We start from the raw sequence: 23,304 nt of genomic DNA, 5'->3' as shown, positions 1-23,304 counted from the left end.
CAGCCCCTCCCGTCTTTTCTTTTCTGCTCACCTCCCTGCCCCTTCTGTTCCCCGACAAAAAGAATCCCATCTATCTCCAACCCAGAAATACACACTCAGCATCTGAGCAGGCTTCAAGCTTCTTGTCCTGCCTCTGTCGGTATGGAGAGCAGACACACACACACACACACACACACACACAGATATACTGGCTTCTGTGCACATATTTAAGCACACACACATTATGTTTTTTAATCATAGAGAATACAGCTCCCTTATGTGACAAAATATTCTCACCAAAGCGCCACTCACAGCTCACAGCATTTAACAGTGAATGGAAGTGGCTCAGGTGCTATTCATTTATTACACATCAAAATTTACTGCCAAAGCACAAAATCCTAAAACAATGAGAATCTTAAGGTGGCTAATCCAAAACTCAGAGCTAATCACAAGGCCCTGTTTTATAAAGGGACCCCGTGTCAAAATCAAGCTGTAATACATAGTAGTCAATATATGGTCAATGTTATGCTTTCATGGTACACACCTTTAGAGCAGCACACATTTAGTTTTTAAAAATCACAAATTAATTAACTTATAACAGAATCCGATGTAGACATACAGGGTCTGGGAGTCTGGGTAAGATGCACTGGGCTAGCCAACCCTGTCTCAAATCCATAGTCCAATCTGTAGTTAAAGGCCAGGTAGATGGTGGTTTTGGTTAAATGTAAATGAACTGGTGTGTTTGAAATCACTGTGAAATTTTTCTTTGTTAAACCAGACCAGGATCTTTCCCTGACCTGAACCAGGAGCTGTGAGATTCTGAACAGAACCAGAAAACTGGCTCATAATGATGGAGTCACTATAGGTGGAGACTGAGCTGAGAGATCAGAGATTTTGACAGAAAAAAAAAGAAGTTGTCTGTGAACATTTTACTCATGGGACTTGCAGAATACATAACTGGAAAATTAAATACGCATTGGGAATTACATTTCCTTCAAAATATATTTGCTGTTGCAAATTAGCTGTATATAAACATACATTTTAGGAGATGGGGTTGGAGTAGCATTTACACAGGGAAGACTAGTAAGGGCATATTTGTGTTAACGCAGGCCTGTTCATCAAGTCCAATTATTCTGAAAGATGTGGTCTAACATACAGTACAAGCCTTAAAACTTCAGCTCTGGTGGTGATGCTAAGAACGTTCCACATGTTCCATTTGAGAAGGCAACAGTCAGAGATGCAACAGGAGGGAAGGGCTGTTTTCACTGAATGATGAAAATATGAACTCCTCTTTGTAAACCGCTGCCACTATAGTAACACTAGATATACTATAAATAATGTATGTTTCCTCTTTACGATATAACCTACGTGCTTGTGCAAAAATGACTTGCATACAGGCACACTCCAGGTCTTGTTTTCCCAGCTTTGTCTTGTATGTGTACATCCAGTATGCAAATCCTTCTAGCCATTTGACAACTAAATCTAGAATTAGAGTTTAATACTGGGTGAATGTAGCAGAATAAATACCAGCCATTACATATACTCTTAATCTGGTTTTGATAAGATGAAAAATGTAATCATTTTAACCTGTTTCCAGTGCAAATCAGCTTGGTTGAATTTTTTTCCTCCATCAATCATGTATATGTAAGAGAAGTTTTAGTCAGACAATAGACAAAAATGACTCCATAAGATGCGTTTTTTTTTTTTACTGTTAGTCGAATCGGGATATGTCTGCCTATGGTGTTGGCCTGTTTGCATGAACATGCGTAAGACATTGTAGGATATTCAGTAAAAGTTGTTAACAGCACTGATTCTGACAGTGACGACGAGCATTAATACACTGAATGAGCTCATGAACTCCAGGTCCAGGTTTGTTTCTTGTTTGGGGCTGAACGGAAGAGGTTGGTACCTGGAGTTATTGGCAGCGGAGTTGTGAATGTCAGCTCATTCATCTACATCAAGCGCACAAACCTGCGGCCAAGGTGAAACGCTTTTTCTTCACGAGGGTCGTTTTAAAAAAAAAGGGGTGAAAAGGAAAGAGGGAAAATTTGCTCTATGCGTCCCTCACAAATTTCCACCCGTTTTATTCGCCTCCCCCCCCCGCCCTCAGTCTCCCTGTTTGTGTTGTGGGCGCTCGTTATAAAGCGCAAAGCCCTGCCGTTCCCTTCAGATCGGAGCGCTCCGACCGCTGCGTGCGCCAGCTACCAGACAATCGGGACTTGAATCTACACACAGCAATGACCCTGCTGTTCTCTCTCTCTCTACCTGGATTAACTCTCAAGTAACCATTTGTGGTCCCCATACCCCCTAACACCACCCCCGCCGGAACAGCAGCAGTCTCACCGACTCCTCCGTACTGTCCCCTTTTCCAACTCTCATCTTTGTTGTGCGGCCATGGGGTGCATCTTGTCCTTTTTGCCTGGGCTGCTGAGGGGCTTGGCCGCGCTGTGAGGTAGATACCAGGTGGATTTATGGTCCGCAAAACTGCAACTACCAGCCGAGGGAAATTAGTGGAAGTTTGAGTTCCGGGAGGATGCAGGTGACGTGTTGGTGCGCCGTGTTCCTCCTGACGCCCGTGCTTTGCCTGGTGAGTTCGATTCCCCGCTCAGTCTGATCTCTGGTTCAACTTTTCTCGACTTAACGTTGTTGTGACAGAGAGTCTAAAAGCCATAACAGCTATTTGCTCACAATGAGCGGACTTTTGTTGGTTCACTCAGATTCCAAACCCGTTTACCCGTTTAACGCGGCTGTTCTTCTTTGACCGGGTGGCACAGTGGATAGACTGTCAAGTGTGTAAAGGAAGTATTTCAACTTTATATATCACATTTTTATTTACTTGTTGTTTATTTATTTGTAGCTGTCTGACAGTAAAACTTGCACCAGGCGGAGCTTTTTGTGGTGCGTAATACAAAAAAAAAAAAAAAAAAAAAAAAAAAAGAGAGAGAAAAGAAAACTAAAACATGCAATTATTTAATATTACTGAAATCATGCTTTCGCACATGGGATATAAAAGCTTTTTTCGAAAATGTGTAGGGTGCTGTTTGAATACTAGAGAAATCAAACGATCCATAACCAGCACATGCTGTGAAATGGTCTCACGGGGGCGCCATAACAAACCAAAACTCACGCTGCCTGGACGTTCACGGTACTCTCTACAGCGGGTTAGACAGGGACCCACCGACAGACCCAGTTCGAACATTGTCAGACCGGTTATCTAAACAGGCAAGTCATGTAAATGAAATACAAGTTATGGCAAATGTTCTGTATCAGTGTAGTTTAGTTTAACATGAATCACCCATGGAAGAAAAAAAACAGATCCGAGAGTAAATTAAATCTTAACTCTTGATGAAGTCGATATCTGCTTTATTATACACATGATAAACATAATACACAGTTCAGTTAGATTAAAATAAATGGAATTTAAAACTGAAACAGTCTGTGAGTCTTTACCACAGATTCTATTATTTTAACAAGGGAAAGAGAATTTTACTCTCCTCTTTCACTTTCTGTCATAAACAGACAGAAGAGAAGAAAAAAAGATGGGAAATCGATTCATTTTAGCCTTTTGAAATTATTTTATTTTCTACTTTTCAGATGGTCAGATGAGGTGAATACAGGCCGAAACACTGAACGTCCAAACAAGCTTCTCCTTCTAATTATAAACAAACCTCAAACACTCATTCATTCATTCATTCATTTCATTTTATTCTGAATTTTCACACTGGATATTTTAATATTCTATTTCTAATTGACAGACATCTCACCTGACAAACTTCAGCTCACTGCCAACAGGTGTAACCGCTTTAAAATTTGAACTGTATCACATATGAAAATGAAAATTGTCTGAAATGTATCACACACTGATTTCAATATGCAATTCAATAATCTTGTATGTAGTGTGAAAAGCCTCTGTGGCTGTGTGTTGGTATCGCAGGGGGTTTAGTGTGTAAATGTGTGTGTCTCCTTCATTTTTCCAACAACTAACACACGCAGTAAAACACACAGCTGGTGGATGTGGAGCTCTCCATGGTGCTGAAAGTATTTACACACACCTTTTCTTTTAATTGTACTAAAACCATTCTGCTTTGTGGAGCCATAAGGGGGATAATAACAGGCCTAACCATAATAATATGTTCTAAACGGAAAAATACATTTTAAATAATACTTAGAAATTGAAAAGTAACGCTAAAAGCCGGACTTGTATTTTCTGACCTCTTTTTGACACCGCTTTATTTTTGCGGAGTCCAGATTTTGGCCTCTTTTCTTCTTCCTGAAATAATTCCCCTGATACCCCTGTGCTGTCTTTCCCAAATAAATTCAGATGTTAGATGTCATGTTGTTAGATTTATAGACATCAAATACAAGCATGGAATCTTTGTAAAATTCTTACTGTCGAGGGAAAGGTGTGGTTTTAAATCCACTGGTGATTTAAATAAAAAACCACTCGGCTCCCCCAGTAAACCCTGTTCGCAGTGTTGTCTGAGTTGAATTGTGGAACTAGAAAAAAAAAAAAAAAAAAAAAAAAAACGCACAATGCCACCTCGCCTAGAGTAAACCGAGCTTATTGTGCAGCCCGTTAACAATCAGCCTTATCCACAGCGGCGGGGATTAGAGCTGAACTTTGATGGTTTTATGGCGTGTTAAAGGCTCCTGTCTTTGCTTAAGCCTCTTGTCTGAGAGCCGCGCCTTGACCCCGATAACAGCACAGCGCAGGTACGCTGTACAGTGTAGAAGACAGCGCGGGACCATTACCTGTGGGCCCACTATTTAATTACCACACCTCTTATTATTCCTGGACAAAAGAATTTCATTTGGGATTATCATGATTGTTGTTCATACATTATTTTAATGGAACTTTTAGGCATTTAATTCCGAGCCGTTTCTATGGATAAAATGTAAAATAAAATAATGTAATCTGTCATCTAACGGAAATCATTTTCATTTCATTTTGTAATACCAGCCCATACTGCTGTTGTTTATGATTTTCCTAATTCAACCAGGTGAACAAGTTGTTAGATAGATATTAATATTTTGTCGTGGTTATCTGTACAGACCAAGGCTTTCAGGAATCTGATTGAGAAATATTTCAGACATTTCAGTCCACAGCTGTCTGAGCCGAAAATCTATTTGAGAAACGTTGTTTAAATGTTGTACATGTTTTTCTTTTAATACTTGTTATTTACATCTTTTGTCCATACCTGTGTGTATTATACAACAGTGTAACTGATGAGCACTGTGTTGACCATTCTTATCAGCTCTAACATTATTTTGTATTCATTTCCCCACTGTTGTGTTATCATTATTTGCTGTTGTAAAGAGGTATCATTAGATTTAATGTCTTCAGTTTGGTGTCTTCCTATAGGTGTAGATATAAACTGACACTACACGAGGATTTAAGAATTTCAGCTTTGTTGACAGCAATAAATAAAAAAAATTGGCAGACGTTCCTTTCACCTGGGCTTTGGTGCGCTTTTATGTGAAGTCAGCCAGTGAGGTCTTTCTGGTTTCTGACTCTCACCACTGCTACCACCCCCCAACTCACTGCTCTCTCCCGCCTGTCTCCCCTGGGAGAAAAGGATGCAGTGGTCCCACTGGCAGTAGTCATTGCAGTCACATTAAAGTGTTATTATCAAACAGCGTAAATGAGGCCTGCAGTGTCAAGCAGTCTGCACGGTGGGGAGTAAAGAAAGTCCTACTGAGATCACTACAGCACAGTTCACAGACTGTGAACCCCCCCACCCCCACCACAACCCCCATCTCACCACACTCCCTCTTCAGACCTCAGACCTCTAAATTAGCTCATAATAATATATAAGCAATATGTTTTCAACGAGCTGTTTGAAGCTGAAATCAAGAGCCGGCCAGTATTAATTCAATTATATAGCAAAGGCATTCACGCAAATGCCACATGCTGTGCAACTGAAGACACACACACATACAGACACACAAGTGCAAGGACAAGTGCATTGTGTGGCCATCAAGTGGGAGCCATGGAGAGTGTGGAGTGTTATGTTTTTTTCAGCCCAAATGTCGACTAAGTGAACATTTCTCTCAGCTCCTTGTTCAACCTTTGTGCTACTTAGCTTTTAAAGCAGCATGGAGGTGTCACTTTAGAGCTATTCAAGCCCGGCTGCTGGAGAGAGCTGAGTACAAAAGGGCTGAGAGTTCAGTCTTGGAGAACAACACTGCAATTCCCCCGCTGCCATCTCAGTGGCCTCAGCTCAGCCCAGTTACCCAGCTCTGTTACATTCACCAGCTTTCACTCAGTGAAACTGGCATTGCCTCTCAAGGCAGTGACATGTGGGGGATCTTAAAGTGGAGATCCAGGGATGCTTTAGGGCCTTCAGGGAGCTTCAGCGGCTTTTTAGACATCCAAAAGAAGGATCCAGTGCTGCTTGAAAAGGTTTGTCTTGTTCTTAAGAAGGTTTCAGGTGTTTTTGAGGACGTTCCAGAGGTCTCTAGCAGGTTTCATTGGAGGTTTAGAGTATTTTAGGCTTAGGTGGAATTCTGCAGATCCATGAGGGGGTTTTAGAAGTTCCTGAGAGAATTCCACAAATCCTTCAGTTGTTTGTAGAGGTGCTGGTGGATGACCCAGGTAATTTTCAGCAAAATGAAGATTAGACACAAGTATTTTGTTTTTATGACACTGATGCCGTATTCATATGACAACATAGTAAAGAAATGCCAAAGGTACTGTTACATTGAGGCTGTCCACCAGAGAGCACTGACAAGTTTATTTCCACTGTGAAACTTCCTGCTCAGTAAATATCTTGCTCAAAATATATAAAATACATTAAAAACATTATTATACAGTTAAATAATATCTATCATGTTTCATCCATGTGTCATCCATCATGTTCTCTCTTTTTTTAAACTCTCAAATGTAAATATTGGTATTAACCTCAAACATCCAGTGTGTTTGGAGGTATATTCTGTTGACATGATTTATAAAATGTGAAAAATATCTCTCACAGTTTCACGGTGCAGGGTGAGGTTTTGTCTGAACTGATATTCACTTTACAATGATACAACAAAATAAAATGCAGCAAATTTTCACATTTGAGAAACTGGAACCAGAGAATGTTTGGACTTTTTTGCTTGAAAAATGACTAAAAGGATTAATCAAGTTTTCAAAATACTTGCCCTGTTTGAATTTATTACTCAACTAATTGTTTTAGCTTTAGTCTTATTAATTGCTTAATTGTCTGTGTGTTTGTTGGGAAAAATAGAAAGAAAATTTACTTTTCAAGTATAATTAAGACAGCAAAAAATAAATAAATCACAATATTAAACACGTCTGAAACTAGATTTGAAACTGAGGTTGTTTGTGTGGAGTTGATCTTTAACCTACAATCAGCACAGTGTACTGCCGTGCTTCTTGGCAGACAGATTGGAATTGACATGTCAAGGTGACTTAGTCTTGTTGCAGCGCTGTGTGTAACCTACGTAACCTACGTGAACCTGCCTGTGAGTCTGGGGCCATCTGATCTGAGCTCAGCCTCCCCAGGCAGCTGCACACTCCCACAAACAACCCAAACAACACTTGACCTTGGTGTTTGGCCATAAAGCCAATGATAATAGCACCAACTGTGGTGTCTGGAGTCCAGTGGGAGGTGACTGCGGGAAATCAGATTTCGGATCTTTGATAGTGTTAAATTGGAGAGGAATCTCCTTTAAATATTTCCAGAATCACCATTCAGTCTGACTTTGCAGCCTTAATGCTGTGTGTGTATGTGTGTGTGTGTGTGTGAATGGTATGTTTGAGGTGGTAGGTGTGATTAATGACCACAGGCTCTATTCTCTCCTCCATGTACTGCCCCAGATTTTCAATCGTGTTCACAGTTCAGAGGTCAGAGCTGGAGCTGATCATTGAAGGGCGTTGTTCTCAGAATATCTAGCCCCGCTTGCAACCTGGGTTTGATTCTGAGGGAGGCTTCATACCCCTCAATTCTTTCTCCTCAGAGCAATCCGTTTATGGTGAAGCATGTGGCCCTGAAAGAAGCACTTTGAAGCAGCCCAGGGAGAGAAATGTCTCTGAAGGCAGGATGCGACTAGATAACCTAGTCCACCCTGCCTTACATCTGCAGGTACTCCTGTGACTCCAGAGTGTGCCGCAAGCTCAGCTCGTCACAGCTGAAGTGATAGAGCAGACCTCTCAAAACTCACACTGATATCTGCATTTACAAGATGAATCAAGAGTGTTTTTGATGGCACTCAGTCCCATTTTCAGGCCCATGTATCCACCTTTTTTCTCCTGTGTAATGAGCATTTGGCATTTAAAATTAACAAAAATCATAGATGGTATCCATAAGTTGTAGCTCCAGTGTTTTTGCATCCTTGTTTAAAGCTGAACTTTGTTGTAGTTGTATGGCCCACAGCTTTACTGTCTGGTCAGATAAAGTCACAGCACACTACCTGCCCAGCACCAAACACTACACAGTTAACAACCAGCTGGTGAACATAGTGATTTTTGAAAGCTCAGTTGGTAAACAGAGCAACAAAAAGAGTGAAAGTTAGATTCACAACTCTAAACGACTTTAACAGCTCTGTCTGCTGCATGTGTTTGTTAAATGGTAAATGAGTAGGTAACATGATAATTGAGTACGTAACATACTGATCTTTCAGTGTTTTTTCCTCTTGTGTTACCAGTGAGCTGGACAGTCAAATTGATCAGTATTATTAGCTATTGTGTGCAGGAGTGTGTGTAAGAATCTGGCTCACCCTCACTAATTCCTCTCCAGTGATGCTCCATGAATTCTTCTCCACGGCTATCCTCACACTTTTCTATCTGCAACACTTTGGCAGCTAACACCTGTGCAGCCAACCATACATGCAAGTTACTTAGCCAGATGTAAGTGAAAGGTGGTGCAGTTATGTGATCATTGTGTTTAATAGGCCACCGTGACACCTCCACCTGATCAAACCTGGTTCCCTTGGTCTCTTATTGAACAACAACAACAATACAAAAAACCTTTAATGTGTTTTGTCTTAAAGCCTTTGGCCACCAGGAAGTTAGCTTATTTTTGTCACTTCATGAAAAGACTTTATATATGGAGGGTGTAATGCATACAAAGTTTAACACTACTCCCCCAGACTGCAGCTCACTGTGCAAGCCCCTCTGACTATCACATACACCCTCACTGGCATCGCACCAACGAAAATATAGAATTTTATTTATTATTTATTTATTTATTTTATTTTCCTCACAGTTACAAATCCGCTGATTAATATTCTCAATAAAAATGATGTTAAGAGAAAAAACTACTGTTTAACAGGAAATAAACTACTGGGAAGTTAGAACTCCTCCAGACACTTTTTTCCACCAGATACAAAATTTGGATAAGGAGGCAACAGGTGCTCTGCCCTGTCCAATAGCTCTGTCATTTGGATAGATTGCCCCCAAACTTAGAGGAAGAAAGTCTAATTTAAACTCACATTTGTTATGCTGTTTTTGAGTAAATCAAATAATTTCACTTGAGTCTTTAGGAAATGTTTTGCATCTAATCACCAGAGACACCTTTTCAAGAGCTTTCCACAGTCTAAATATTCTAAAAATGCACACACACTCAACCTGTAATATAATTTATTTGTCATATATTTGAATGTAATTATGATTCTCCAGTTGTGCAGATTATTAGCTGCTGTAAAGAATGCAACATACACCACATATTTAATACAAATGCTGTTATTGGAGAGCAGGATAGCCTGATACCTTATAGACAGGCTATAGACAGTATTTTGATATTATAGTAGTTTTATCTTTATGATTGTAGGCAGATGTTCAGTAACTGTATATTTATCTCTCTGTAGCACATAATGTGGTACACTGTGCACATGCACATGACCAGATCAAAGAATATATATTGAGGTGATATCATTGACTACCATTTACATACAGAGATGATATCGGGAATTTAACATTTTGTGAAATTCTGAAGTAATTTTATGTGAAGTTCATTGAATTAAGATGTTTTAGCATATTTCAAGTTCAGGATTAACTGAGTTATCACTGCTCACAGACATAGCCATTGTGTGCCACTAGACAGTGAAACTTGCCTTTTTAAAATACAATTGTCAACAGTCATATAACCTTTAATGTGATTTGTTTATAATATTCTGATAAAAATAATACATTTTACTGTTGTAAAATAAGTCTTAAATTTCTTCCCAGGCAGTTATCTCTGTTATTTCCTTTTCTTTCAAAATACTATAAATTCCCTGAAACTCTCATTTTCTGGAATTCTTCAATTTTAAGAAAAATCTTCATGAAATGGCTGAAATTGAGGCTGCTGACAGTTTTTTGCAGTGCATGACAAACTCTCATAATATCCATATTACTGAGGAGATCTGTGTGTTTCAGTCCCAGTTGCTCAGGCTGAATTTAGTCATTAACTACGGTGCCCCACCAGCACTGTCTGGACTGACTGGATACAATGGTGATGCAGGCAGTGGATTTGGAGCTGTAGAGTGATGGATTGCCTTGCTTTCTAACCTTATGACGGGCTTGACTGACTAGTGAAACGGAGCAGGATGAGAGTCTGCAGTCCTCAGGGAGGTAGGAGGAGGAGGATGTGGAAATAGTGGAAATGGAAAGGAAGAGGAGGTTGGGGCCATGCTTCCCTCTGCTGTGTCGGCAGTGATGGATCTCCCATTGGAGCTCACGTCTGTTGCATAGTCCAACAGCCACGGCGCTCACTGACGTGAATTACCAGCCATGTCCGTTATCTTCTACTTTAGATCTTTCCATCCTGTTACGTTACAGTGACTGACCATGCAGGCACTGTCGCCCTGCTCCACAGAATGTATGGATGACTTATAAAAAAATCAATAAGTGATGAATACTCATGTGAGCTCTTGAAAACCAGGCTGTAAACCCTTGCATTGGTTGACAGTATTGAACTATTTCTGAAGCAGAGAAATCATTACAGTGGAGTTTGAGAGGATTCTGCTCAACAGTGTGAAACCTGCAATGAACCCAACTTTGCCCTGTTTAAGGGACTGTTAAAGAATTAGTTTCACTTGAGATTCACTGGAGAGTTTTAGTATCAAATGAGTGCTGTGTGCTGTGTCACTAGGTTTTCTACACTGAATCTGTGACACATAACAGTTTTCTAGGTAGTATCCTATAAATAAACTGTTCCCTCTCTGCACCCTAAGGTGTACCAGTATGCATTGTCATCATTATAAAAATAGTAAACATAAAAAGTAAAGTAAAATTTGGGAAGAGATCATGGTTTGGGTTTTAACTGTGATGACCTTTGTCATCATGGTTACAATGATAAACATGTGGTTAAGGATGTGGAACAGTCATCCATCCATCCTTCTATCCATCCATCCAATATCTATATTGCTTATGCTTATGGTTTGTAGGGGGGTTGTAGCTAATCTCAGCAGACACTGGTCCAGAAACAGGGTATAGTCTGGACGGATTGTGGAACAGTCATTGTTTGAAGAAGTACAAAAAACTGTTTCACACAGCAAACATGAGTCCCGTTTTTTTTTTTTTTTTTTTTGACCTGTCCATCTACCCCAACACCCTCCTAACGATGACTTTGTTACTCTTCTCCTTGTTCCTCCTCCTCCTCTTCCTTTGATCCCTTCAAAATTAGTAAGCCACTACACGTCACTTAACAATTTGGTTACTCTGAAGTGGCTTGTTTGTTAAATTTGCTATATCTGTTCTCTTTCAATCTCCATATCAGAGCAGAGCAAAATCCTGACATTAAATCTTCAAAGCAGCAACTCTGTCTGACACCTGTGGATCATTCTAACTTTTTAGTGCAAGGGTGAAGTGAGGGGAATGTGAGATACAGAATACAACAGGAGCAGGAAAGAGGAGGTAGGTGAGCATAAGTGACTGTTATACTCTGGCTGTTTTGTGAGTACAGTACTCCAATTTGTCGTCAACACCCACATGTCTGTCAGGCCAGGCTGTTTGTGTTGTCGCTGTCACTCAACACAAACGAGCTGATATATAATGCAGCCGAGGAGAAGCAGGCTGCAACACAGATGGTTTGAAGAGGAACAAATGATAAAGTCAGTTAGGTTTAACAGCAAACTGAAAACAGCAGTGATATTTCTGCCTCATTCTCTCACTTCCTGCTCATAGATGGCAGGAAAGGTAGGGTGAACATCAGCAGCTATCGACATAAAACAAACATTTGATCCACTTTGAATATTCACATATTGATGTGATGAGATGAGCAGGAGAAGTGAGGATTTTTGATTCAAATGATGACAAACAGAGCTGTCATTAGTTTATTGTGATGAACAGTGGTCAACCCAGGACCTCTGATTCAAATACAAATATAAAAGGACAAGAGAATGGAATCAGTTGTTAAATCTCTGTTTAAGCAGTAACACTGAGCCCCTATTTCAAAGTGTGTCGCTGTTATAGAGAAGACTGTGATTCACATCCCTTCTCCAAATGTCCAGCCCTTACTAGAACCATGGTCAAGACCTCTCTCTTACCTTAAACTAGAAACTACTCTTATTCAAACTTAAGCACAGTGGCAGCTGGTCAGGAAAGGGCCATATTGGATCACATTTGTAATAGTCCTATGTGTTTTGGAGGATATTAAAGAACTGTCAGGAAAAAAAGGATATGATCAAAAAGCCTATTTTATCATTTACTAAACCCATCCCTTAGCTTGCAGCCAGACATATTACAGTTTTTCCTGATCATTACTGAATTAATCAATATTAACATTTATTAAGCTAGACTAATTAATTTTCACAACCTGTAGCTACAACCTGAAAATGAGATAAACAGCTGGAACATACCAACTTTTCCACCTTTTTACAGCATCATCCAAATAATTCAGGTCCTGATTCACAACTATGAGATTAATTAGCTAAAATGAGGTTCTCCTGTATTAAATATACAGCAGCAGCTCACCCAAACACACACACACACACACACACACACACACACAACAAAACAAAAACATTAAAACTGGAGTTACAGGCAGTAATATCAGTAATATTAAGTCAGCAATATTCTCACTATAGTTTGAAAAGAACACCATGACTGGATAATTTTTATTTGTGCTTTGATGTCATTAGTGAAGAAAATGTGGTGAGTTCATGCTTAAAAAGTGAAGAGAAATAAGCAGAAATGATGCTTCTTTTAAAAGCAGAAAAGCTCTGCAGAGGGCAGAGTGGATTGTCAAAACTAGTTATTTTCCACCTTTCATGAAATTACATTTTGGTGAGAGAGTGAATAATTGCTATTATTGATTATGCGTCAGTGGTCATGTGTCAATCAGCTACATCCCACTGGGTTAAAGGGGCTGCAGCTTTTTTTAAATGTTATGGTTTTGGGCACTGTAACAGAATTATGGAGTGTAACTAAAAAGATAATGAATGTATTTGTTAAATTGCATTTATTAATTATTCACTGTAAACACACTTTAATGTAGCTTATCATGGTTCACTAATCAATACTTCACAACACAGACCTATGTGTCCTTTTTTTTTTGTCTGGAGCATGTTGATGATATATAAGAGTCCTTATCAATTAATCAGTTTGGTAATGACAGGGCTTCTTACAGTCAGCCCTGGAGACTGTGGCTAAAATGATTTTCAGAATTACAATTCTCTTTGGCCTGCAGTCACAGTGGAGAGAAAGAGCACAAGGAGGTGTGTCTGCCATCTGACAGTTGTCAATCACATGTCAGTGGGATGAGAGTCTCCTTTAGAGAGGTGGTGCAGTGGTGAAAGATGAGGAGAACGAGAAGGAGGAGGAGACCTTCCATTCCTCCATTATCTCTCTTTCTCATTTACTGCCGCTCTCTTTCTCCTCGACTGGTTATCGCGCTCTCTCTGACTTTCTATTCTCCACACTCCCTCTTCAGATTCACATGAATAACTCGTCTTATCTAGCTGACCCTCGACTTCAAACACTCCCTTCCTTCCTGGGAATCAGATGTACTCCTCCTTATTGTTTGCCATTTTTCATCATTTTTTTTTTTTTTTACCTCTTATCATTTCAATGCCATCAATTCATGTTTTTCTACCTCAGGCAGAGAAAATGAATTCCATGCAGGGTATTGTTCAAATATACAGTGTAAACACACTCACATGCATTTCCCTGTTTACTGTCAATCCTCTCTGTTAAAACTGACTGAATGCAGATCTGTGCTCTGGAGCACTGATTTACGTTGTGGGAGTATTACTAGTGATGGAGACGCCATTACAGATAGAAAGAGGGATGGGGGTGGCGGGTGATTGGGGACTTAACATTCTTGAGTTAATGTTTGGTCAGTCTCACCTTTAAAGCAGCATATACACACTGTGTATCTGCCAACATAAAGCCTGTTTGGTTTATCTATCAGTATTTTCTCTGTGTAAGGGTTTAGACTGCAGAACAGAAATGCAGCTGATGTGCGGGTGAAATATCAGCAGGTCTCATAACTCCATCTGAACCAGTTAAATGACCAAAATATTTTTTCATTCATTTGCTCATTATGTCTTACTGTCTTTTTCCTGAGCTTTATTCTACCTATCTAATTATTATACTATAATTCTTATTATTAGTTATTAAAACATCCATCCATGATCTATACCGCTTATCATTTAAGGGTTGTGGGGGGGCTGGAGCCTATCCCAGCTGTCATTGGGTGAGAGGCAGGGTACACCCTGTACAGATCGCCAGGTCTCGCAGGGCCAACACATATAAACAAACAACCATTCACACTCACATTCAGGCAATTTAGAGTCACCAGTTAACCTAAAATGTATGTCTTTGGGCTGTGGGAGGAAGCCGGAGTACCTGGAGAGAACCCACGCAGGCACAGGGAGAGAACATGCAAACTCCACACAGAAAAGCCCTCAGCTTGAACCAGGGCTCAAACCCAGGAACCTTCTTGATGCAACAGTGCTAACCACTTGCACACTGTGCCACCCACTATTAAAACAGACTGTTCTAGCTCAGTATATTTAGTTTTATATTACAATATACACTCAGTTGGCCATTTAAGTACAGCCTAGTCTAGTTAAACCTTATGTAGTCTGAACAGCAGCAGTGTCTGCAATACATCATCCTTCATGAATACAGCTTAACAGCACCACAAACTGTAGCCTCCAAAATGACCACGAGGTTGAACCATGACCTCTCTCAGTTTTCAATAAAAGCTCAAGATTGTAATCTTCATGAAGGAGGGTTTATGTTAGTGCTGCGTTAGGCTGCATCAGATTGTGAGTTAAATTCACATAAGGAAATAATGACAAATTAAAGTATATATAACATTTTTTAAAATAATAGCATACAGGTTATAAGTAGGTGGGTAAGTCAACTTTATTTGTAAGATCAGCTGTAAAAACCACACTAACAAAATGAACTATACCACAATGTTGGAGTGATCCATCAGGAAAACCAGGGCACCTACACAGATTGGCTCAATTTGGAAAAAAAAAGCACAAGAAAGAGAGGACAAAGTCAAAACAGAGAGAGGTATAGGTGTGGTGGTGATAAGTCCAGTGGAGCAGGCTGTGGCCCAGTGTGGTTCTGTATGGCTGTCATCTTCCTCAGGTCTGCTCCTCATTTAAATATGTTCAATATGGTCCCGTTCCCTGTTTAAGTACTGAGACAGCCAATGGACTGTTGCTGACTCTCTTTCTGTGAACAAGTTAGAAAAATGTAAAGCTGTGGCTGAAAAGCTCAGTGGAAAGATCCAAATCCAAATGCTTGAAATGGTTGTGCATCAAGCAGCAGTAACAACAGAGAGGAGGATCAGAGCCAGCTCAGGACTACAGCTCCCTGTGAGTCCAGGTTTACTGCAGCAGAGGGCAGGAGGAAGCTGGTCTGAGTTCATTTAGCAGGATAATGTTGTAGTTTTGTTTTCTTCCCTGGATTCATCTGAGTGATGAAAGTCTGTGTGATCAGCTCTGACCCACAGAATGTTATTAAAGACATGAAAATATATCTAGTGTTGTATTTGATGCTGTCCAGTTGGAACTGCAATCTCAATCTATAACCTACTAACTTGTATTTATACGATTGTATAAGATCATGTTTGAGGCTACTTTGTTGCAGCTGTGAATTGTAATATGAAAAGGTGATACAGTTCTGATTCAAAGCCTACAGTAGTGAAATCATCACTTTAAAGGAATTGTGTAAATAACAGTTAGCCTGTAACATCACAAAATTAGATCAACCACCCAGGTGTTTCTGTTTCATGTATTACATGAACAAACAAGGAACAAAATACAACACAAACAACATCAAACTGTTGGAGAGACAGAACATCACAAGGAGTGTAGGTTTTTTTTTCTTAATTATGATTTAAGTTCAAGCTTTTTAAGTCACAGCTTCTTCATGTGAAGAATCTTCACAGAACTTTCTCTCATTCTGTGTGGCTCGCTGTCACAGAGAGCTCCCCTCTCCAGCATTTATCAAATCAATTACTGCTGATGGGAGTTCTTCCTAACAGGTAGTGAGGTGTCTTGGCACTAATTCATCCTGTCGCCTTGATGGATTTGCTTGGCTCTCTGAGCGTCCATGCCCGCAGCTCAGGAAGAGCATGGCTGATCTGTCAGGCCTCACAAGCCATTACTTAAAACATTAGCTGCTCAGGACGCAGAGCACCACTCTACTGTGGTGATATACAGGAGATCTCTATGTGACTGCTGTGAGTTTGAGGGAGAGCTGAGACTGGACAGTTACAGATGCAAATTTTAGATCAAGAAGGTGCAGATTTATTTACTTGAGTAGCTGTGATTTCATAGAATATGTATGCACTTATCTCTCCAAAAAATAGGAATAGGGAAGTTGGATTCACTTGCAAAAACTGCACAGTATTGTTTTCACACACACACAAATAATGAACATTTATCAAAATGACCATTTAGTGTAATTCTTCTTTTCTGTTTCCATATAAGGCATTAAGAGCAGCGTCATTAATATATTGTTAACTCTCCACAGCAGAGACAAGTTGTAAGACTGCTCCTCTATATAAACATTTACATCACAAACAAGGTCAGAGATGCTACAGCCTGGCAAAGACTACTGAATTCATTTAACTGAAAAATACTCTTCCCATAAGAGGAAATTGATTTAACCTCATCTCTGATGATGTGAACAGTTACACTCACCACTTTCAGAGGTGTAACAGTGAAGCAGCAGTGTAGTGAATGACTACTTCCAGACAGTAAAAACTAGTAAAATTACTTTTTGAGTAATGAGGCCAACATTGAATAGGGCTGGGTGCAGTATTGCTGCTGTAGAATGTCTCCTATAGTTGCACATTTCCCAATAAAACCCCAGTTTGTATCTTTGACTCAGCTAAAATTTAAAAACTATTTGGCTCTAAGTCTCAAGTTAATGGCTCAGGCAGTAAAGTCATTCAACAGAAAAAGGTCTGTGGAGTTAATTGAATGTGTTTGCTCTTGCAGATTTCTTACAGTCAGCATAAATTCAGACTTTAAGCTGCAGCAGAGCAGGGGGAGAGGATAGGAAAGGAAATACTGTGCTGATAGAGTGTGTCCACTCCTGAGCAACCAGATACTGAGCTTGCCGTGTCATCCCGCCATGACTGACAGACCGAAAGCATCTTTCACAACATGCCAGCATGTCAGAGGAAAACAGAATCTTCTCATTGTGTTTGATGCCTGAGCATTACCTTACCTGCTTACCTACCTGCTGTAACTCACTGACATAAAAAGCACCTGTCAATCATAAATCATGCCCTGTAATTATTAAGACATTAGCTTGAGTTCTTTTACTAATGTATTCCTACGCCCCGATGGAACATTTATGTGTTTGGCTGAAAATTTACAAATGGAAATATTTTTTATCATTAGCCTGAGGACAAGACATGCACGTCTCTGCTGTCTTACTGTTTATTTAGCTTGTTACAACAGCAAAGCAGGTTGAATACACACACACACACACACACACACACACACACTAGCTGAGTTAACTACAAAATGCAGCCGCGGTGTCAGCTTTGCCATCATGTATTTTTCAGTTTATGAAATAATGTTTGGGATGGTTTTTAAGATCAACACTTTTACAGTGGAACTATCTCATAAACAAGGAAGACCACTCAACTGACACTGAGTCACTGAGATTCAATGGTGAGTTATGTTGCAGTGTGTGTCAGTATTCTGTGACAACACTGTCAGGTGCATCAAAACAATTCAGGTACAATCAAATTCAGTGAGGCTGGGTGAGTTCAGCCATGTGACAAAAACAAAAAAACAATGTTTTCTTACTGATCTCTGGTGGTGGCCAGATGTTATGGAAGTATTTTGGTTTATTTTCATTTAATTCAGATTCATCTCACCCCAGTATACAAACACTGAAACATAATATTTAAAAAATAAACAACACCATTTATTTTGAGAGGTGGTGTTCTTATTACTCTATAAAACACACTGTCAACAGTCTAAGAATTAATAATGTGATACCAAGTAGTTCCAGTGAAAACGGTTAAAGCCTAGTGCAGAGACTGACATGTGTTCCTGTACCAGACATGTTTTAGGCCTGATAGAAAAGACTGTGAGTCAGTTTGTACCTGTCACAGTGGGACATGAGCTGTCCCTGATGGTACGACAGCTTTCAAAAATGTCTTTATGGCTTAATGGATAACTGAAAACAATATAAAATGAGGATGATGTGATTTTTGCTGGGGTCAGTACCAACCATGCTTCTGGAGAATATGATTTGTAAGCCAGGGCATCACAATGCTTCATTCATAATGTGATGTTGTGACACATGTTGCTTCATCAAAAAAATGCAGCTCCTGTGAATCAGATACTGCACTTGGACGTATTGCAATTTTGATAGTATTTTGATTAATTGTTCAGCCATGTTCAGCGGCATCACTGAGATGGATGGAGTTGGTGTTGTTCAAAGTTACAGTGGATTTTCTGTTGCTGTCCACAGGCTCTGTAATGGTCTCCTGTCCCACATTAGGTCCTGTCCCACCACTGAAAATAAAATCAAACTTAGATACCTGCCTTTCTTTATGTCTATAGTCTTAGGTTGCCTCATGATTTTGTTAATGTCCATTCTTAAACTGTTTTTAAATGAGCTATATGAATTGCAGTGATTTGACTGTTTAGGACAAGTTTCCCCCTTGATGTTTCCTCAGATAGTAGATCTTTGCTAAGCTGTGGCGGAAGGATACATGTACCAGATTCTTACTCATATATTACAAACAGAGCAAATCGGAAACACAGTACAAAAACAATCATGTTGGACTTTGAATTTGAGGAGGAATTCACACTGTATGGCAAAGCATACATACATGAGTTGATACAATGTCTTATCTATGTGTTGAGAGATATCTTTGACTACATGTTTGTTTCTACAAAGGCTAAGGCCAATAATGTCATTGTTATCCTGCAGGTGACTGCTGTTGACAGAACTGTAATCATTGCTGCTTGTCAGCAATAATCTTCGCTTCTATCTCAGTGGAACTTTAGTTTGGTTGATTGATAACAGTACCATGGGTTTATTTGCTCTTACTCCACTGTCAGCTGTTGTTAGTTCAATTGGTGATGACACTGCCCTTCAGACTTTTTCTCACGAAATGGGCTACACATACATGCTAGTATTGTGTAGTATTGTGATCGTATGTCCATTCTGATTGCTGTTTAGCCACAGCTCAGTCCTCTCAGAAAACCTTGACCTGGATACATGCAGACACAAACCATGTTCTGTGTCTTGTATGGTGCAGATGAGACAGGACAAAAGAAAAAGCATGACTGTAAGATAAACAATCCAAACACAGAGTTTTAACCAAATTGTGTCCCAAAACCATAAACTGAACAAATATTCCAGCTATCAAATCTGAAAAGTTCAAATTCACTTCCAGCTAAAGTGGATAAGTATTCCTCTGTCACAGCCTGGCAAAGGATTATCCAGGGGAACAAAAAAGGACAATTTGTCTGAAATAGACAGTGACTTGATTTAGCTCAGTGGGACAGCAGAAGTTGCATACAAGCCTCAGCTGAACTTTGGAATGCATTTTTACACAGAGTGAGAGCTGTGAATTTTGTCCCCTATTTGTTACAGCACACTCTCCATGGGAAAAGCTTCATGGCCAGTGTGGAGACTATAGCTACATTTTGTAAGACAGACTGGAAAAATCCTGAACCATTTCATTTAAAGCAAGCTGCATCTGTAGTTGGAGTTGGAAAAGCTGCTATTCAAAAAACATCAGGAGGCGTGGCCAGCACAAACAAATTAAGTCTAGTAACCGAGAGAAGAATTACCTGTGGCCTACCACTAGCATTCACACGGTAGATTTAGTTTAATGTGTATTTCCAGAGAACTCAGTACAAGAACAGAGTCATGTTGTACTCATCACTCTGCTGCTCTGCTGCAGTTTCTGTTTTCATAATATTGTTATAGTTTTAGTAATATTGTTTTAAATTCCACCTGTTGTTTATACTGTACTCTTACCTAATGTTAAGTTGATGTGTCAACAAAACTCTCAATGCTTCCTGATATTTTTCAAATCAAAAGCCTAATTATAAAAAGAAAGCTGCAAGACATCTAGTGTGAAAACTCTGGAGGAAATTTTGAGTTTAATTTATGTTAGCTTAAGATTGTTTGTAGAAAACCAAAGAAAGACAAAACAGAAAACTGGGGTTGGGGAATGCAGGATGCAATGGATATCAAAGAATCACTACCACTGGAAACTTGCCATCATCCAGTATTAATTCAGATCAGATTTTTTTTCACAGAAACTTGCATTCTATAGAATCTCAGCGGTTAACAAAACATAAATACTGGCAGCTCCTACAAAGGCTGCTAAAGCACTGATTTCAATCACTTTTGAACATGTAAACATGTATTTTTGATGAATGAACACAACCAGAGTTTTCCTTTATTTTTAAATTTTCCTTCTGGGTTTATCAGTTGTGCTGCTCATGTTGTAAGTTGTTTCACATGGCTAGGAAAGCAAGACAGTGTCCAGTGTTACGTAGGAATGTTTCAAATGTGACTGCTCCTTAAATTTAGAGACACTAAAGATCAAACCATTAGTACTCAGACATCCTTTACACTGCCTGTTTTGTAATATCTGGGCTATGAAATGTCTGAAAGCTGTCAGTGGTAACAGTGATCGTAGCCATGTCTCTGTGAAACATATAACATTATACTCTCAGCAGGGTTGTTAGCTTGTCCATTGTATTGTCCATTTTATGTTGTCCATGGTGATAGAAGGGAGCTAATGCTGATATCTCCATCAGTCTCCGTTTAGACCCAGCACTATTCCCTCAGCACTTCATTCCTCCTCTGCGTCCTCTGCATGCCCTCCTGATTTCTGTGGGGATGTCAGTTGTTCTGATCACTGTGCCAGTTGGCTTCTGCACCTTCAGCAGATCCCTGCTGTAAACAACTGAACTTTGGACTTGTTGGTACAGTAGCATGGCTCAGTGAGAATACATAACACTACACTCACTACTAAGTAATTCCACAATGAAAAAATCAGACTAAAACTCTCTACTAGTGTGTTTAGAAAGGGCACCGTTTAAATGAGTTGACAAAGGAAGAAAGCTAAAAAGCTGGAAAAATAAGAAAACAAGTAGGAGCAACAGCAAGCTGCTGCATGCATGCTCTCTCTCAAGCAATCACACACACAAAATGGCACAGAGGAATATGATTTATCAGAAGAAGTTATATGCTTTCTCTTTTCCATACACATGCTATGGCACATCCCCTTTCACCCTCTCAATCTCAACACTCTGAATATACACAGTCCAGCTCTGTTCCTCTCTGGCCTGTACAATTAAGCTCAGCTTCTCCCATCAGTCTGAGGATGTCAGCCAGCTGCTGTCCTGTGTGATTAATGGTACACAGCATCAAGCTGAAAGGCACACTGAGAGGACAATGAGCATTTTAAATGGACATTATTGTTACAAAAGCTCCATCGTGCTGCTGGACAATAGACAAGGTCTTGACACTGTCAAGGTCAACCTGTGCACCTTTTGTTCAAATAACAGTGCTTGTTTTTGGAGCGAGGCTCTTCAAATGGGGTGAGGGTGGGGTGGAGGGAGGTTTACATACACAAAGGTGACCTACAACCTGAGAGGGACTTGGGTTTCTTTTCAAATATATAAAGTTACAGAGAAGGTAACACATCCTTGCACACACTCATGTTTAATTAAAGTCATCAGCATATACTTCATCCCTTCAGTTTTTACTCAGTTGGCAGTCAAACTTAAGACTTAATATGTTAGCGAGCTGAGGCTATGTATTGATCCTATTTTGGTTCAGATCAAGATTTCTCAATAATTACTGGTGTGGTTGTTGTGAAAATCACTCATGGTACATAGAGGATGGATCCTAATGAGTTTTGATCTCCTGGCTTTCATGTCTCAGGGTCCCTTTGACCAACAATTTGGTTCATGTCTAGATTTCTTGAAAAGTTGAATGGATATTCAGGTCCCCAGAGGATGACTCCCAGTGAGATTTGCAAGTAAAAATTTGCGATATAAAACTCTAATAGGCAGACTGTAAGGAAATTTTCTGAGCACATTAATGTTTCCCAGACAATGAATGATGGGAAAAAGAGTCAACTTTGCTCACAAGATTATCAAATTAACTGGCAGTGTCATGGAATTTCTTGAACATGTTCATGAACCCAAGGAAACAAATTGTTTTATTTTAATAGCTAAATCATCTGTTGCAGCTTGTGATTCATGTTGTCCACAGCTGATTTTTAGCCAGGGTTAACAATCAATGTTTTACAAATTAGATCTCTGATAAACTTTCAAAAATATCAGATAGCATTGGAAATCAATCTGTAAGATTAACGAGAACTGAATGTTTCTGAGTTAGGCCATATGACAGGTTTCACAACCATGTCTACAGGCAGACATATTTATACTGTACCTGTTCCAAATGGCCAGACTCAAAGAAAAGGTGAAAACTCTGTTGCTGTCTCCCCAGGTTGTCATGTTTCCACAACATGTCTCCTCAAAGGCATCCATTGTGTTGCACTCCATTGTGTGCGTTAAAAGTGATGGAAGTAGTTGAAGAAATAAAGAAAAGTAGAAGTTCAACCTGCTTTCACACCTCCAAGACACTTGGCCAATTGCATATAAAGTGAGCATGACTGTCAGACTGAAAGGGGGTTTCAGCCACTGTTGGACAATCTGACAAGCACTTACTGAGATTCTTACAATCTGATGTAGTCTGTAGCATCCTGGTTGGTTTATTGGTAGAATGGATAATGCTTTACTCAGTACTCTGAATCCTATGCTCTACCTCACAGAATGTGAAACTGTTTGCTGTGACAAATTAGTTTTCTCAAGTTAAAAGTTCTATAAGAACTGTGTGCTGTTTGTTGGGGGATGGTTATAAGGAAT

General features: G+C 39.7%; 1 protein-coding gene across 1 annotated transcript in view; it reads left to right on the top strand.

The window, feature by feature from the left end:
• Positions 1-1,869: 1,869 nt before the first annotated feature.
• Positions 1,870-23,304, top strand: part of nxph1 (neurexophilin 1) — a 46,861-nt gene continuing 25,426 nt past the window's right edge. The window contains exon 1 of the mRNA XM_018695450.1: positions 1,870-2,566. Coding sequence (XP_018550966.1) covers positions 2,513-2,566 — 54 coding nt within the window. The 5' untranslated portion in view covers positions 1,870-2,512. The remainder of the gene's footprint in view (positions 2,567-23,304) is intronic.

The sequence above is a fragment of the Lates calcarifer genome, linkage group LG3 (genome assembly GCF_001640805.2).
Source record: "Lates calcarifer isolate ASB-BC8 linkage group LG3, TLL_Latcal_v3, whole genome shotgun sequence".
Taxonomy (NCBI): Eukaryota; Metazoa; Chordata; class Actinopteri; family Centropomidae; genus Lates; species Lates calcarifer.
Note: the sequence above shows the minus strand (reverse complement) of the source record. Positions and strands in the feature narration are given on the sequence as shown.